General features: G+C 36.1%; 2 protein-coding genes across 3 annotated transcripts in view; one reads left to right on the top strand and one right to left on the bottom strand.

The window, feature by feature from the left end:
• The window catches only part of LOC131790842 (tyrosine-protein phosphatase non-receptor type 1-like), a 10,966-nt gene extending 3,118 nt beyond the window's left edge, over nt 1–7,848 (top strand). The window contains exons 6-13 of the mRNA XM_059108095.2: nt 56–199; nt 295–449; nt 678–732; nt 1,709–1,901; nt 3,465–3,623; nt 4,112–4,302; nt 4,448–4,824; nt 5,524–7,848. Of these exons, the coding sequence (XP_058964078.2) occupies nt 56–199; nt 295–449; nt 678–732; nt 1,709–1,901; nt 3,465–3,623; nt 4,112–4,302; nt 4,448–4,824; nt 5,524–5,713 (1,464 nt within the window). The 3' untranslated portion in view covers nt 5,714–7,848. The remainder of the gene's footprint in view (nt 1–55; nt 200–294; nt 450–677; nt 733–1,708; nt 1,902–3,464; nt 3,624–4,111; nt 4,303–4,447; nt 4,825–5,523) is intronic.
• A 110-nt stretch (nt 7,849–7,958) lies between these two features.
• LOC131790841 (phosphoenolpyruvate carboxykinase, cytosolic [GTP]) lies at nt 7,959–16,325 on the bottom strand. Of its 2 annotated transcripts, none has more exons than XM_066164531.1 (7): nt 16,170–16,325; nt 14,447–14,725; nt 14,093–14,277; nt 11,446–11,834; nt 10,750–11,065; nt 9,966–10,427; nt 7,959–9,637 (listed from the first exon to the last, which is right to left on the bottom strand). In XM_066164531.1, the coding sequence occupies exons 2-7, from the start codon at nt 14,656–14,658 to the stop codon at nt 9,357–9,359; spliced, it is 1,845 nt and encodes a 614-aa protein (XP_066020628.1). In that variant the 5' UTR covers nt 14,659–14,725; nt 16,170–16,325; the 3' UTR covers nt 7,959–9,356. The 2 variants fall into 2 exon arrangements, with proteins under 2 accessions (XP_066020628.1, XP_058964077.1); XM_059108094.2 differs by lacking the exon at nt 16,170–16,325 and adding an exon at nt 14,873–15,033.
• Between the last annotated feature and the right edge of the window lie 1,812 nt (nt 16,326–18,137).

Genomic DNA, 18,137 nt, shown 5'->3' with positions numbered 1-18,137 from the left:
ACAGCATTCCATTGGGAGTAAAAAAATTTTCTTACACATGTTTGTTACATTGCAGATCAAGTGTTACCAGTACTGGCCATGTGGAGAGGCCTATGCCCATTCTAATCAGCTTGAGTTTGGTAACTTCAAAATCAACTACCTTCGGGAGTTGCACAATGAATACTTCACCATAAGATCACTGGAACTAGAAAATATTTTGGTCAGTAGTTGGAGTTACTTACATTGTTTCCTTTTTTGACTACTTTTGATCAAACAGGCATGAGTTAAGACAGGTTGTCATTATTATCTTTTTAGACAGGAGAGAAACGTCCAATAGAGCATTTTCACTATCTGACATGGCCAGACTTTGGAGTGCCTACCTCACCTGCTACTTTCCTGGCTTTCCTGTTTGAAGTGCGCAGGGCGGGAGTGATGTCTAATGATGTAGGACCCTGTGTAATTCATTGTAGGCATGTTATTTAACCTTTTTTTTTCATACAATTAGTGGTAGCATTTTCTTCTAAATAGCATAGGAATGGATTTTAATCAAGAAACTACAGCTGACAGAAACCTCTATACAGGGAAGTGACTCTGGCAGACTCCTTTGAAAATGTTATTTAATATATTTTATGTATTTGAAGTTTTAAAATATTTAGGCTTTAAATATCCTGAAGAGGTTTTTGTGCTTACTTTTGAAGTGCTGGAATAGGAAGGTCCGGAACATTTGTCATGGTGGATTCAGTTCTGACAGAAGTGAGTAGGGATCAAATTATACATACTATAGGTTTCTATCATTGATGTTGTCAGGGTAAGAAATCATCCTGAAAAATGAATACCAGACAAAGCACCTCTTAAATGTTGGTGACACTTTAAAAAATACTGGAACTCTCTTTAGTTTTGGATTCCTGTCATCTTAAGACAACTATGGCTTGGATATTGTCATTTTGTAAATATGCACAACAAACATTTTTTCCTTCCATGTTTCTAAAAAGTCTTAACATTGTTATCACATGGTCCAAATTATTAATTTAAAGACTCGTGTTACAATTATAATGTATAAAGTTTTTTTTTATAAAATATTTATAATGAATGTGTGGTTTGGTTAGGCATGTATGCTCTGATAAAGCTGAATTTCCCTTTTTGCAAAGAAAAACCGCTTTTTGGTGCTCTTTTAACCATGTACCAAACTGACGTTTGGTCTGTCCGATGTATTCATTGTCACAGTCATTGCAAGGAATAGAATAAATGGTGTCGGTTCGTTGTTCTTTCATGACAGGATCCTTAGGTTTGGCGAAAATATGCTTTATCGGAGCATACATGCCTAACCAACCACACGATTGGGTGGGATAATTCTAAAATTATCACCACTAATCAGCGTTACCACCAGTGCCTTTGTTTGGAGGCTTGGCATATCAACTCTGCCCACACCCCTTTAAATCGTGATGATGGCAGTTTGCTTCCTGACGCCTATTTACACCTCGTCAGAAAAAAAGGCCGCTAATTAGTGATCATATAAAAGGACCTCTTGTTGTAGCATTTAGATCACCCCTGATGAAGGCACTAGGTAGGAGTGTTGAAACGTTGAGTCTACGAATTGTAACTTCTTCAGTTACATTCATTAAATCTGCAAACCAGAGTAGCATCAAACTATGTCTAAGTTTTTGTTTCTTTACTGTTTGAGCAGTCCATTTCTTATGTTGGAAGATTCCTGTTATATTTTTTTTATCAGATTGAGCATGAGGAAGACATGAATCAGATTGATATCCAAGCCATGTTACTAGAAATAAGGCAATATAGAGTGGGTCTCATTCAAACACCAGATCAACTGCGCTTCACATACCTGGCCATTTTAGAAGGTGTACGTGTTCTAATGCCTGAAATATATCACAGAGCTGTAAAGCATCAGATACAACCAAATACTGGTGAGTTAACTCAGTCTGGCTGTGCACACAGTGAATTATAGTGTGTAACAACATTTCAGGCTTGTACTCCAGAGGGTTAGAGGCTTCAAATCTATGGAGTATTTATCTGTGAAATTAAAATATTTCAAAAGAAGCAGAATGGGTCTCAGAGATGAAATGTTGACTGGTGATGATTTGCTTTTCAAAAGTCTCCCATGCAAAAGGTCTTAAAGGCATTAAGTGCATGGAAAAAGCTAGGTCTTACATTTGCTTATACATGTATGCAAAATTATCCTCAATTTGCTAAGTTGAACTTCTCACATACTGGAAGATAAAAATGCTGTTTCAAAAAAGAATGAAAGGTGACTTGTATCATTTTTATCTACTGTGCAAACATTACACTTAGCATGACAAAAAATTGCTGACAGGCCTTTTTGAGCCAAGCATTTATATTCTGAGTTCTAAAGATGATCTGGAAACATTGGAAATGCTTCAAGTAGACAAACCATGTTATTTGTACCATTAATTTTTCATTAAAGAGTATGGTGTCATCTCAGAGTCATAAGCACCATAAGGGCCATAAGCAGCACATCCAGCTTGAAAAGAATTCAGGCTAAATGACAAAAAATGGAATAATCCGTTGAACAACTGTCATGCAAGAGGTCATGTACATGGTACATTCTTGGCCAGGCATGACCTCTTGTGCAATAGCTGTTCAACCGATAACACTGCTGTGTTAAGTCATTTTAGCCAAAATTCCTTTCAGGCTGGATGTGCTGCTTATGGCAGGCCAAGAAAGAAAATTTGAGGTATTAAACTGCAAGGATAAAGCTTAAAGATGATTTATATTATGATTTGCAAATATGTATACCAGACCTTTTTGTAGGCCTTTAAATAGGCCATAGCAGCTGTTCAGGAGTTGGCATTGCATTTTTGTCATAATAGCCCAAAGTCTTTTCAACCTGGAAATGCCACTTATGACAGGCCAAGATAGAGAATTGGAAGAATCAAACTACATAAAGCTGTAATATGATGTAAATAATGATTTGTAAATAAATATGTTATACCTTCTTATAGGCTATTGAAGTTGACCTCTATTTTACCACTGTGAAATAGACACAAAGTACATTATTTCTATGGCTCATTATGCAGACTTATATGCAACAACATAACAAATCCACATTTTCGACAAGATAAAGGAATCATCTGCTAGCACACAAAATTTAAAGGCAGGATTACATTGTGTTGTGGCATACGAAGTGACAATGACCATTTAAACTTTTCGGTTTTTCAGAGAAAGCAAAGTAAAATAGAACTTTTTGATGTAATTTTTGAAAAAGGTTCATCAAAAGGTTCCTTTAGGAAAAATAAAATTAATTATGAAATTTTGCAACTGTCATCGAATTCTTGATATTTTTGGTCAGTGGCTCTTAATTTATGTTCCCATTCAAGTTTGACTGTTTACCCATCCACCAATGAAATGTTACCTGCATTTTTGACTACTGGTTCATTAAGCCAAAATTTAAAATTTCAAAAATGTTTCTGCAAAATGTTTTATGGCAGTCTCCTTTATTTCTCTGAAAGGTGATGACCAGGATGATGAAGTAGTTACAAGTAAAAGAGATGATACAAGCCATCAGGAGGGGGAGAAAGAGGAGACACCACCTCCACTACCACCACGACGAAGGCATGCTGAGACTACTGATGAACCAGAGAATAAGAAGAGTCGTATAGGTGAACCTGGTATGTTACTAACAGTACATCCTAATGAAATAATATTAAGATAAGGAGTAAGAGGTTATAGGGAATGTATTCTATAATCAGTGGATAGATTACTACTAGAAAGGTCTGCACTGAAACATGAATCAGGGGAGCAAATGAGAGGAATACATTTGGAATAATGTTCAGTGACTAAGAGAATGCATCCTCTAATCTGTAAGAAAACTTCAATATTGATTATTATACAGAATACCAGGTCTTCTTTTGATTTTTTGCACATCTATTTTTTTAGTTTTTTATTTGTTTGTGGTATTTGCAAGGCAAAATTAATTTAAAAGTAAAAACCAAACATTTTTAACACTAGGTCATCATTTTATTAATTTGTTTATTTATTTATTTTTGTGTCAAAAATGTTTGGTTTTTATAAGTATATTTTTGTCTTGTAAATAGCTCATATTTAACCTAAGAAAACTTTCTAGACATTTATTTGTTTGTCACTTGTCTGAATTCAGTTACCTACGTGACAGAGCCAAAATCAGAAGTAGAAGAGGTGTTTTCAGACAGTGGTAGTGATGGGTCAGATGAAGTCATCAACCTGTCTTCCTTGTCAGAATCAGAGACTGATGATGACACTGTTCAAATAAGGGAAAGCTTACTAGATGATTCAAAAGATGATGAAACACAACAAAATTACGACTTAAAGGTTAATATTTGGTTTCTGGTGAAACTAATTCTTTTGTTTGTTTGTTTTCTTGTGAATTTTTTGCATGTATTAGCTACTTAAATGAGGATCCTGCTGTACAATTGCTTGAGTTTAAGTGATCTTTGTTTTTCTTATTCTCTCTTAGGAACGAAACAAACTATCCCCTGTGCATGCTGAGTTACCCATAAAAGATGATACACTAGAACAAACAGAGGAGGAGGGTCTTCAAATAACAGATGAGGGGTCTAAACTGAAAGATGTGCCTCAATCAACTGCTGTAGAGGATCAACATACCAAGGAAGGTACTGTCCATACAAAAGACAAGGAAGACCCTCAACCATTAGATGAAGGGGTTCTTCACCTGTCGGATGAGGGAAGTTGCAATGCCAAAGACTACTGTCTAAACCCAAGAGATGGCTGCAAACCTTCAAACCAGGGATGTGAAGTTACCACTGGAGGTCTCAAAACATTAGATGAAGGGTTGCAATCAACAAGTAAAGGCCAAGTAAAGGAGAATGAGAGGTATAAATGATCATACAATATTAGCAAAGAGCACTGAGAATAAACAATTCTACTGGACAGTGGAAAAAAAAAAGAAAAGGAGTAAACCTACCTAAGATGGGATAGAGATAGTGGCTGGAACCTTTTAATGAATACGCATGGAGATGTGTGGATGTGAATTACAAGCTGAATGTTAACCATTAATATGATTAGAGACCAAATTGGACTCCACTTCATCCTAATACCAATTAATCATAACCGTTAAAATTTCCAAAAACACAAGTACATTTAGGACAAACATCTGCAGTAGAGACAATGTCTAAAGAAAAAAATCCCTCAATTTTGGAAATTCCCCAGGTTTTTTTTTTTCAGGATATGTGATTCTTGCTATGATCATTGTGATCAATACAGTGATTAGTGGATTTAGCTGAGTGGACTTAGTATGATTGGCTGCTTCAACTGTCCAATTACAGGCGTCCAATTACAGCCAAATGTCCAATTATGACTGTACAGAATGATAAGTGAAGAATAAAGCAGCTAATGCACTAATCACATTTGAGGAAATTGTAATGGTTATGATTAGGAATGGAGAAAGTCCACATGGATGGCAGAATAAAAAATCAAGTCACCATGGAGCTTATGTGAAAACAGCCAGCAAACTTGTGCTAATAACATTCTTTAGAACAGCGTCAACAACATACTGCATTTTTTTGTTCATAGTGGTATGGAAGTACGTAAGCGAAGGGAAGAACGCAGGAAAAAGACATCTGATATGATTGATAAAATAAAGAAGAATGTCAAACAAAGTGAAGATACAAAAGTATGGAACTTCAGATTGATGGTATCAGGGGGAATCCTATTAGGATGTACAGTGGCATACTTGGCTTACAGATACTTCACTCATGGCTAGTTTTTCCTCTTCTTCATTGAAGTGATGTGTAATTGTTTTTTGAGTGCTTTTCATGGTTATTTCTCCTGTAACTTGCATGATAATTTTTTTAATAATGTCCTTTTTGAACCTGATTCCAACTCATTTTTACAGATTTTAAGATACTTTTTAAGACATCTCTATATGACAGGGCTAAATGATGACAGTGTGTACTGAAAGATACAGCATGTAGAGCTTTGATTTCATATGTGGTTGGAAAGTTGCAGTAACAATGTGGAAACCCTTATTATTTTCAACCCCAAAGTATTCTTTACTCGGATATGAGTTCTGCTTTGATTTTAATGGTTATATTTTGTTTTTATAATGACATACACTGAATTGATATTCATGAGTTTGAAAATAAGAGAAAGTCACATTTCAGTGAATGAACATGAACTACAAGATACACATATGCCAAAAAGGAACATTTTCCAAAAGATTTGTAATTTTCCAAATTTCCCTCAACAACATTAATTTGTATTTGTTTTACAAGAGTCAGTAAACAACTTTTTATTGTCCAAAATGTTCATTTTTTTTTCCAATACACTTATTGTATGTGTAAACTCATTAGCTTAATACGATACTTTGAGGTGAATTTTAATTCTTAATTGATGTTTCACCAACTAATTAAACTAGCATTTTCTTAAAGTTATTTTGAAAAAAAATCAGTTTCAGATGTGCTCATCTTCTGTTTCATTTACATTGAATGTTTAAATTGTAAAAAGACTATTTGTTGGTTGATGAAAAGAATAATTACATTTTATGTGTAATCTGCTACTTAATGTAGCTGTAAGAGTAACTTTTTAAATATAGTTATAATGTTTGAGGTAAGGGTGAAGAGAGACAGTGTTGGTTGAAGTGCATTTTGTTGTTGGTGAACTGCTATTGATTTTTTTTTCATGCTATGGAGACACTATGGAATGATGCAAAAAAAATTGAATCTTTTGCTGATTGTTAGTTCTGAGGCTATATTGCTGACGAGAACAGTGACATTATTTTTTCTTAATGTAGCTAAGCTGTAATAATTTAGACTTGACCAAAAGTATTCTTAATTTCCCAGAAGCATACTGTTGTCTGTTAATATTGTTATAAATATTATTACGGTAATTTGTGCAAAATCAATTCAGTTGTGAATCCTTAATTTTATCCTTAGGGTGATGTAGTTCATTTTATACAGTATTTTGCACAAATTTCACATTAAATGATTGTGACGGCCTTGTGTTCTTCATTATGTCTTTTTACTTATTTAATGTTAAGTGAAAGAAGTGTTAAGGTTGCTGGTGTAATGGTGAACCATTCTTTTAGGAAGCCTTAAGGGAACTTTGTTGTCTAGCCCTAGGTTGGCAGGACATGACCAAATTTATGAATCATTTGCAAATTAAAAGTTTGGACTTCTTCATGCAGTAATTTTCTATTAATCGCTTCCCACTTTATAATTACAATGGGCAACAAGAATTGAGAAAATGCTCTCACAGGTATTCTCTCATGGTTTAATGGTAAAGTTGTATAATTGAAAACATTGCTCTGGTAAACAAACTTGACCTGAATCAAAGGGAATTGAATGAAGGGAAAACAGGAGCCTTCATTGGGGTCCACACCACATCAATATACTGTACCAATAATCATGAATAAAAAATCTTGACTAGGAGGATTCAAGGAAAAGGAACAGGCATGTTCTAGAAACCATACAATTTTTATCCTATCATTTAAGAGTTTATCTAACAGTGTACTCTGTTGTGTATTTTGTGATATTGTAGAGTACTGAATCAAGCCATTCAAAATTGTCTTCAGTAGTGCTAAAAATAGATGTGAGAATGTAACTTAATAACCAGGCCACAAACTCATCAATTGGTAGGTCAAAAAAGTATCTCTAGTTATCACAAAAAATTACTACTCAAGGAACAAATGCCTTTTTGTATTGCTTTCAACTGTGCTAACAGATCACTTAGAAATCTAACAAGCAAGACTCTTATGTCATAGATGAACAGCTAATGAAAGGGTCTCAAGTTGAATTTTATGTTCACTTTTCTACAAGTTTCAAATGGTTCGGTTACTGTGGATCCTAAAACGTAACAGTCCTTTTTTAATATACTTTAAACCCTCAACACCCTCACATCATCATCAATATTCTTGGGACTATTCTCTATGCATTTAAAAGATCAGATAGTTTTAAGAGCATACTTTTCCTTTAATGGTGTTTGTTACAACATCAAGAGACTTGGTCAACTTTTAATTCTAAACCAAATGTAGTTTATTTGATAAGTTAAAAAAATTACACTTCTATAACCTAGCTAGTTGTGATTGTCTATAAAGGATGTACAAATAGAAGTTTAGCTGAAATTATTTCATAGCCCAATCCAAAGACTGTTCACAAACTACAGCATTTTACATTTGAAACATCTCTTTCCCTCTCCCAGACTTGACAAAGAAGTGAGAATTGAGAATTTAGCCCTTTGGGCAAAATCTTGATTTGATTTCATTTAGGCCTCGGTTATGAAAACACTATAGTAAACACACTAACTATCTACTGAATGAGTGCCAGCAAAACAAATTATACTGCTTGGAGCAAAATCAGTTATCCCACAAAAGAGCACCATCCACTATTTTTCCAATGGAGATAGGTGTAAACTTGATATCTCACTTTGTCACAACTTTGATCCACAAATTAACATGTCTGGGGATGAAACTCACTTAAACCAGTTCAGCCTTGATTTTAACTCTTTGAATAAGCATGTTCATTTGACACAATATGTGCTTTCTGTGTCAGAAGGAAAACAACATTGAGATACTTTTGTCCCGAAATAGCATTGCCACATTCCTTAACCAGCAAGGGTTGCAAGATTTATGACTCCTATTTGTAACAATTACTCCTCTAGTAACCTACTAGCAAATGAGCCATTGACAAAAAAAAAATGGCCAAATCAAGACCAACCTAAATAACATTCCATTACTGAGACAAAAAAAAATACAACTTGTTAATACATGTAGTAATGCCGCAAAACATTTTTAACACCTTCCTATGTAATAAAATGTCAGCAACATATTTATTTGATAGGTTACCTTATCACTCTAAATGTGACCTATTGGATCTCATTAAGTTAGTGACTTAACTTGGGGAACTGAACCTCATTACTTAGACATATAATGAGATATGTATGTTACTCAACAAATTGAAGGCAAATAGGAAAAAATAAAAAATTGAAATCAGTGAAAAAGATCATTTTTCTACTGGGAGTTATCATTATTCAAATGATCATTTAACAATGCATGTTTGACTATACTACCTAACTACCCTACAGAAAATGTTTACACTGGCATTTAGCTATTCAAATTTTGTCTTTCAATTTGTTCAAATAATAAATAAGTACTTGTTATTGTTAGTCTTCACAAGCTAACTTTAAAAATAAAGGTAGCCTCTCTTTATTAGATCATCATTCTAACTACTAAAAAACTCACTATTTGTCCAATTTTTTTACCTGCACTAATTGGTACTGATACTTATAGTTAAATTACTAGTAGCTCAGTAAATCAATTTCCTTTACCGCATACAACCAATCAATTGATGTACGAGTGGTATAAATAAAACAAATGTAGCCAACAGTATGTAATTACGTGGAACTATTGATTACTGCTTAAGCCTTTCTTCAAGAGCATTTAGCTCATCTCTAACAGCATTTGGTAAGTCATCCCCTAGCTGCTCTTCATAGTATTGTCGCAGGGAGCGGCACTCTTCCAACCAATAGTTCTTGGGAATACTGAACAGCTCCTTCATGTTCAGTTCTCCAAGACCTTCAGCATTAATTGAATCATTCTTGGGTATGAAGCCAATTGGGCTAGGCTTGGCAATGTCCTCTCCATCACAACGTCGCAGCACCCACTCTAGCACACGACTGTTCTCTCCAAATCCTTGGAAAAAGTTGACAAACAGGTTGAGTAATTAGCTTAAAAGCACAGAATAAAAAAAAACACAAAATATTCCAAAAGCAGCTTAATAATAATTATACAGCATTTTGTAGGTAGCATTCCAATGGCCTGCAAATTACATTGAAAGGATCAATTTTTAACTAATAAAAACTATAAGTACCCCTCATAAAGAAAGACAGTCTTATCAAATAAATAACTGTTTTCTGAACAAAAAGTCCAAAATTTAGCAATTTGATTTGCAGTGCATCCTTGAACAAGAAAAAAATTGTGTTGAAATGTTTTTATTATTAGTAACTCCTTCAAGTCTTACCTGGCCACAAAAACTTGTTATTTTCATCAAGACGGAACCAGTTTACATGAAAAATTCTTGGTAACTTGTGATTTGGATTGTTTCCCATACTTAACCAGTGCTCCATGTACTTGCCAAAATTGTACCCAAAGAAAGGCCTCATAGCAAAAGGATCTCTCATGATATTTTTTCCCTGATGTTCAGCAGCGGCGGTGGCTTCAGAGGACATGGATGAAGCAATGAAAACCCCATGCTGCCAATTAAAGGCTTCATACACCAGAGGAACTCCTCTTGGGCGTCGGCCACCAAACAGTATAGCACTGATGGGAACACCCTTGGGATTTTCCCAGTCTTTGTCCATGATTGGGCAATTGCTTATTGGTGCACAGAATCTGGAATTAGGATGTGCTGCCTTAGTTTTTCCAGGCTTCCAATTTTTCTCTCCAAGCCAAGTAGTTACATCTGCATCTGGTAGCGGCAAACCTTCAAAACAAAGACACTAGATTAAGAATGCTGCCATTCATGATGATTCAGATGAACTTGATTTTCATCTGACAATTTAGCCTCCAGGGATACTATAAGATGATCAATACTAAAAATTAGATCAGACTGGAAAAGCTTTTGTACTTAATTAACCATTTGCCTGAAAATATAAGTTAAAAATCTCTTCAAATGATGAGTGCTCCATATTAGATCTGAAAATCACTGTAAGATACTTAACACAATAATGAGATTATTCTGTAAATTAAACCTTAATCTCACTAATTCTATGTTTTCATTTTCAAATACATATCATGGCTTATACCTTCCCAATAAAAGTCACCATCGCCTGTTTGTGCAACATTCGTGAACAATGTTCCCTTTTTGCATGTATCCATAGCAACTGGGTTGGTCTTGTTCGATGTTCCTGGTGCAACTCCAAAGAAGCCAAATTCAGGATTAATAGCTCTCAGTTGACCTTCCTCATCAAACCACATCCAGGCAATGTCATCCCCAATGCATTCAACCTTCCAACCTGGCAATGTTGGTGTCATCATGGCCAAATTGGTCTTTCCACAGGCACTTGGGAAGGCTGCAGCAATGTATTTCTTTTCACCCTGGGGGTTTGTGAGAGCAACAACCTGGATAGAGAAACAGCACAATAGCTTTTAGTTGCTTTAATTTTTTTCATTTTCATCAATATGTTATGCCTCTTAACCAAAATGTATAACTTTCATTCTGAAAAAAGCCAGAATTTTGGGAAAAGTGAAGGAATGAAGAAGGGTAAGCTGGTGTGAGCTGCGGCAAGATAGATGCTTTGGATCTTTAGGTATGACTCTTGTGCCCCAAGCATTAAGGTTATTGACCAATCAGGCATATTAATTTTTTCAAAAATCAGATAAAAAATCATCACTTAGTTCCCATAATGGTTTTACTTCTTAACTTGACACACCCTGGTTTCTGTAGGTGTTCAAAATGTTTAGTACTATTATTTCTCAGTTTACAAGGTTATACATCATACCAGCATGTGTTCTGCCAACCATCCTTCGTCACGACCAATTGTGCTGGCAATCCGTAGAGCAAAGCATTTCTTTCCCAACAGAGAATTTCCTCCATAACCGCTTCCAAATGATTTGATTTCACGATCATGAGGAAAGTGAGAGATAATGGTTCTATCTGGATTACAAGGCCACTTGAACTGGGATGGTGGTTCAGGTTTAGGCAAACCAACTGAGTGTAGACACTTCACAAAGCCGTTGTTTCCCAGAACTTTCATAACCTCTGCACCCATCCTAGTCATGATGCGCATGGAACAGACCACATAAGGAGAGTCTGTGACTTGGATACCAATCTTAGACACAGGAGACCCAACTGGACCCATACTGAATGCCATGACATACATGGTACGGCCTGGAAAAAACATATGTCCATCTCTGAAGTGAAGCTTGTATGCAATTCTTTCATTTCCAAAAAGTGAATATCAGTTAATTACCGCCATATAGGAGGCAAATCAACATCTGGAAAATGTGGTTAACCCTTTAACTCCGTGAATGACTACCACAGAATTTCTCCTTACAATATCAGTACAATATCGAGCAGATAAGTGATAAAAATAAAAAAAATATATAAATTTAGGGATAACTATTAACATCATAACAGTTGTATGGTTGACAGGAAAATAACAAATTTGATCTGGGAGTTAAAGGGTTGAATCTCTATCCCTGCATCAAGGAGTTTTTTTGGGCTTCTCAAAGAGAAATTTGCATCAAGAAAATGCTCTAAGTTTCTCAAAGAGAAATTTGAATTTGAAGATGTTGGACTCCATCCTTTCTTGTTGAGGAGTTCAGTTTGTATGTTAAGCTGAATTGTACTCAGAAATTGTGGCTAAAATATCAGTAACCAATCTGTGATCTATTACTGAACAGCAGAAACACAGTTGTTATTCTAACCTGAGCATTTCAAAGGTCATTCACACACTTAAAAACTTAAGAGTGCATAACTTGAAAAACCTGACATTACTATTCATCAATCATCTTGTTCAAAGTTCAACAGCTATTGTCTACTGCCAATGGTTCTTCAATGTCAACTTCTCATTAAATAACAAACAATTTTCTCTCAGGCTTGTGATAACACACCCATTTCTGTATTTTGATAGAAAAATGTTAAGTAAGGGAATGAACAGGTTTGCTGATTGGCATATTTGGGCTTAAAAAAATGTTTAGGTCACAGATTTTTGCAACAAACTGTGAATTTGAAAACTACAATTGATTGCAGATCTGCTTAAAAGTTTGACCTGGTTTATTGATTGCTATTATTTTCAAAATATAGTGGTTATTTGTTAGCTTTATTTTTTCAAAAAATTAATTTTGTTAACTAGCTTCTCAAACAACATCAAGAATTAAGTCTTCTGTCTGGTAAAATCTTGATACATTGAAACAAAAGCACAATATACAAACATGATATTACAAGCAGCAAATTCATACCACAAAGATTTCTAATAAGAAGTAAGGCTGATCTGGATAAGAATGAAAATAGTTTGGGATTAACAGAATTGGTCAAATGTAACATGGGTAAGTGGGTTTGCATAGCCACATTCAACCCTCCCTTGACCAAAGAAAAAGTCTGCAAGATTTATCAGTCCTGAGTACTTTTGTCCAAACTGTGCACATTAAAACTACAAACAAATTAACAAATAAGAAATTCAGACAGAAGAGATCTCCATAACAGATGGAATGCACAACAGGAATGTAACAGGTTCAAAGGTTCTTCCAGTATAATGAAATCTCTGATAACAACCCCTTGGGATTAGCAATCATGTATATTCAGACTAAAAAAACATTTTATTGAAAATTACATTGGAGTTGAGGCTGAAAACAGATAAATGTGAAACAGATAAATGTAAATTTTACATAAAACTGCCTCCAACATGGAATATTCAAATTACTTTCCTCTTTAGTGAAGCATGAAGTTTCCAATCTTCACTAAAATTCTATTAATTTAAACTTGGCACAAGCAATGTGATAAGGACCTGTTTAGCACCAGTATTCACATTTTATAATGACTGAGCTGTTAGAAGATATAGATGTTTCTAGCCCAACTTAGCTGTTTCACTGAAATAGACTTAAATAAAGCTGACTATCATTAATCACCTAGGGGAAGAAAACATCCTTGCTAGCTTCACCTTTTTGCTTTGGATTGTTTTTAAAGCAATAAGTATTTTGATTTTCATGGTTGCAAAAAACACTATTTTCAGGTCAGGGATTTTTATAAAAATAAAGGGGAAAACAAAAATGTGAAAGTTAACCAAAGCAACCAAGACTTGTTTTTAAAACAAAACAAATGCACTCTCATTGAATTTCAAAAAGACCAAGATGACCTTTGAAACTTAGTTGAAATGGACAATATCCTATTTACGTGGCATACCCCTTACCACACCTCCCGCAACAACCAATCACAACGCACGATAGACAATATCGTAAGAGACCAGGATGACAGGACAATTTTAACGAAATCTTGCAGTAAAAAGGTAGGGAAGCTTCATTTTGATGCCAAAAGACACGTTATAAGCAAAAGGATTTTTTTTCTCAACAAACTTTGGTCTAAACAAATCCTAGTTTCCGCACGAGGTTGGCAATCGTGCTTGATTCTTCTTTAAGATATGTCCTCACCTTTCATACAACCAGGAAATCTTTTACTCAACTCCTTGTTCATATCCTTTACGCTCATCCATTTACCCAGCCGGCCTTCAACTCCATCCTTTGCTGTTGGGATGGATTCTCCTTTGTCCTCTGTACAGATGTACGTTTTAGATTCCACTCGTGCCACATCGCGTGGATCAGTGCGGGCTAAGAAACTGTGAAACACAAAAACTACAGTCAGTGGACTATAAACTGAAATTTACTACTGTCAAGTTCCCTCTTCTTGATTCCCTAGTATGAATCATTGCTTGCAAAAAATCCAAGTTTTAGGTATATTCGATTGTCAAATCAACAGCAAATTTGGCTTAAACTACTTGAACATACCAGTTGTCATATTTATGAAGTTTAGTCAACACACCACTTTCGATCAACTCGTTTATTAATGATTCGTTCTCTTCCTTGGACCCATCGCAAATGTAAATGTTGTCCGGTTGGCAGAGTTCAGCTTTGTCAGCCACGTATTCCTGTACTTTAGTGGGTAGAGAGTCAAACTGTCCTCGAATCACCGAACAACCGGCTGGAAGCTGTGAAACCATCCTTCGAAGGGCGATGCGATAACGTAATGTAAAACGAACTGACGGCAGAACAGCTATCGACGAAATTCTGCCAAAAACAAATAAGTAGAATGGTGACGAAAATCAGTTTCAGAGATAAATTTCAGGAACAGCAAAAGAACGACGTGACATTGCCAGTTACTGAAGCTCAACAAAATATTTTCAAAACATGAGTTTAACAAGAGGTGTTGCCTACCGTGAGATAGCTGATGTAAATGACATCTTCGACTTTGATCAGAAATAAATACATACAGGTTACGCTACAATTATTCTAACGTGCTTGCCGGTAATTTTCCAAGGGAACGCTTGTCCACTGAAAAGCTTTCTGTAGAAACTAGTCCAAAGGTCATTGGGAGGACTGGAGGTGGCTCGATTAGAACATGCATTTTGATTGGTTTACATCTGTGCTCAACAGCCATCGTGTAACACGTACTTGTACGTCACGCTAGTTGTCAGAGGGTCATGTAAATCGAACGTCTATACGTGAAGACCGGACAATGAGTTAAAAGAGAAAGAAATCGAGCAATGAATTTAATCCGTGATTAAACAAATGAATACTTCGCTTTCTGCACCGGAAATGATAGCAAATGAAACTTGTAAACGTTCGATGAGTCTGTTTGGAATCATTTGTCGCGACCGACAAGAAATCCCAGCGGATTATATTTTAAGATAATAGGCCCCTAACGAAAGTAAATTTACTTGTGTATCCAAATCTTGAAAGTGACATTACTCAACCCCTCGCCCTTGTCCCGCCCACATTTCCTGCACGTCATCTGATGTCATTTGTCGTACAAGTCACGGGACTGTGAAACACGTCATGTCAACACGGAATCTTTTGCTCACCACATCAATTTCGATAGAGGAAAAAACATCCTGCATCTTTTTTCTTGGGTAAACCTTGTGTTTCGCCTTAATGGTACCTTATTGCGTGTGGTCTTACGACACGTTTCACATTGTACGTTCCTTTAAATTTTCTTTGTCTACCAGTCTTGATAACTCACCCTTTAGAGGGTTCACTAGGGGGTTGATCATCCATCATCGTCTTGCTTAATATCGTTAATGATTACAAGACACTCCGCGGTATCGTTTCTTTTCCTTTTTTTTATACTCTCTCGGTGGAGGTTGGTTGATGTTTATGGTTCATACAGTCATTACTATAATATTTTTTGTTCCTCGGAGCGAGTTACTCTGGGAATCGTTTTGGAAAGGACAAACATCTTGCAGTAAATAATCTATCTACTTTTTTACTTTTTCATTTAGAGCTGGAGACCAATATCAGTTCTATAGCTAATCCAAGCAAAGCTCTTAAACGATGGTTACATTTGAGCTTTGTATTAGTCTTTATTTTTACCGCGTCACGTGCTGTGACGCATGTCAAGTTACGCGAGGAACCGTTGAGAATTTGAATGCGTTATAAGAAATAATATAGTCGGTTTACAACGCTAAATATTCTGAAATATGAACATTTTACGGGTAAGATTAATAAAACTTACACACTACTTGTGTATCCGGTGTGGTTTCTGGTGTTCTCTTCCGTTTTGGGCCTGCTTTGCCATCATTGTTATTCCTGTTATATGACGGAGTCAAGGTTGCACACTACGATTTCAACTGTTGTCCATTCCGTCTTGTAGAATACACAACGCGTGACGCTTTCTTGAATTAATCTTTTGCTTTTTCTCGAGACGTGTGAGACGCCTGTAGCAAAACAAAGAAACAAAAAACAGTTAAAAGATAACCAACCTCAGAGACCGCGCCTTAAAAACAATTAAGAAATTAGGATCCAATAATAAATCGACAAACAATTGATGAATAAACAAATTCATAGAGTCCTTACTTTATGGGACGTCATAAAACCTAAATACATGCACTGGCTCAATCGTTTCCAAGGAACGGTTCCCTGAGATTCAAACCTGGAGAGGAGTAAGACAAGTGCCCTGGTGACGAGTTTTATTCAGTTGGCGCCCTGTGAAGTCAGTGACCACGTAAAATTCCTTGATCTATTTATGGATCATCCTTTGCCATTATTTCGCCAAGCATACGGCTTCACAACCAAGACTAGAAACATTTTTGCTTCCTCTCCCTTTGTTCCGGAAATGATGAAAGGAAACAACTTTCCTAACTTTAAGGTTTCGTGGATCACGGAAGTATGAGACAACGGGACGACCAGGGCAGCGACGAATGGCGAACCTTTTCCGTCATTTGAAAATATTTTCTTTATCATCAATCCCCTCCTGTTTTGGAAAAACATTAAACAGCAGAACATGGGCTTATGTTCTTTTACACTCGTAAATTCGCGGTAAAAGTACTAGGGTCGCAGGTTTATTGAATGATCACCCTAAGAGACCATTACTTATGGCAGCAATAAGGAACCATGGATGTATTTTCCTTTCACGTTAGCTGTCATATGCAAATAGCCAGAGTCATTAAATAATCATCTGACGCCAGCAGATACTGAAGTTTTGAAGGAAAAACATATGGGATTTAAGATACCGTAAAATTCCGGTTATAAGCCCTGGGCTTATACAACTTCGTAAGATGAAACTCTTCATTATCTTCAAGGACTTCATCAGCTTCGTTGGCATCAAAGATAGCCCGTTGCTTGGGTTTAACGTTGCTTGTATCTTGGCGGCATCGCCGAGTTCTGTTCAGTAAAGGCGACATAAATGAGGGTTGTACGATTGCTCTGATCGTTTGCGATTACCTCAACTCTACCATGTTGAAAGACTCCAACTAAGTAAGGAGTAAGTTGTTCCAAGGTCGATTCCGACCACAGGAGCTGTCTTCACAGGCATCTTTAGTAGACTCTGATGGTTTCTTCTCGTCTTCTTCTTGTCTTGCTGAACAGACTTCTTTCTCGTCAAAATACGGCACAACTCATAAAAATACTTAGCGATACTACACACCAAAACGTCTAATAAGTTATTTATTATTCAACTGATTTATTTTATGCACAAAATAAACAACTGTCCGAATAACCGTAGAATATCGCAGGATATATCTTATTGGACGTTTTGGTGTATACCCCCGCTTGCTATTTTTACGTGTTGTACCGTGTTTTGACTCGAGTAAAAATACTCCGCGATACTACGCACCAAAACGTTTATTAAGTTATTTATTATCCAACTGGTTTATTCCTTATGCACTTCCTATGAGGCGGGAAAAGCGAAGCAAACAGAGAAGCAGTTGGTGACAGGTCTTGAGCTGAAGGCTGTGAACCAAGAACAATGGTACAGGGAAAGATTTTTTTCGTCTTGTCACGAGCGTGGGACAAAAGGAATCGAACCTCAGACCTTCGGATTCCGCGCTCCGATGCTCTACCACTTAGCCATAGAGACTCCACGGTGAGCGAGGTCCTGATTACGAATTTCATATGACACGCGTCCTGCATAATGCTGGGATCAGCAATGTCGATAGCGTAATGTTTATTTAGCGTAATGTTTTTAGATAGAAATAAGAGAGAT

This window comes from Pocillopora verrucosa, chromosome 3 (genome assembly GCF_036669915.1).
Source record: "Pocillopora verrucosa isolate sample1 chromosome 3, ASM3666991v2, whole genome shotgun sequence".
Lineage (NCBI taxonomy): Eukaryota > Metazoa > Cnidaria > Anthozoa > Scleractinia > Pocilloporidae > Pocillopora > Pocillopora verrucosa.
This window is presented reverse-complemented; position numbering and strand designations above follow the sequence as displayed.

What these genes read in the sequence shown, in the direction of transcription:
- LOC131790841 (XM_059108094.2), bottom strand. Translation starts at nt 14,898, where the DNA reads ATGTCATTTACATCAGCTATCTCACG. An exon ending in CTTCATAAATATGACAACTG is followed by an intron (nt 14,278 to 14,446) that starts GTATGTTCAAGT and finishes TGTGTTTCACAG; the next exon opens with TTTCTTAGCCCGCACTGATC. An exon ending in ATTTCCTGGTTGTATGAAAG is followed by an intron (nt 11,835 to 14,092) that starts GTGAGGACATAT and finishes TGTTTTTTCCAG; the next exon opens with GCCGTACCATGTATGTCATG.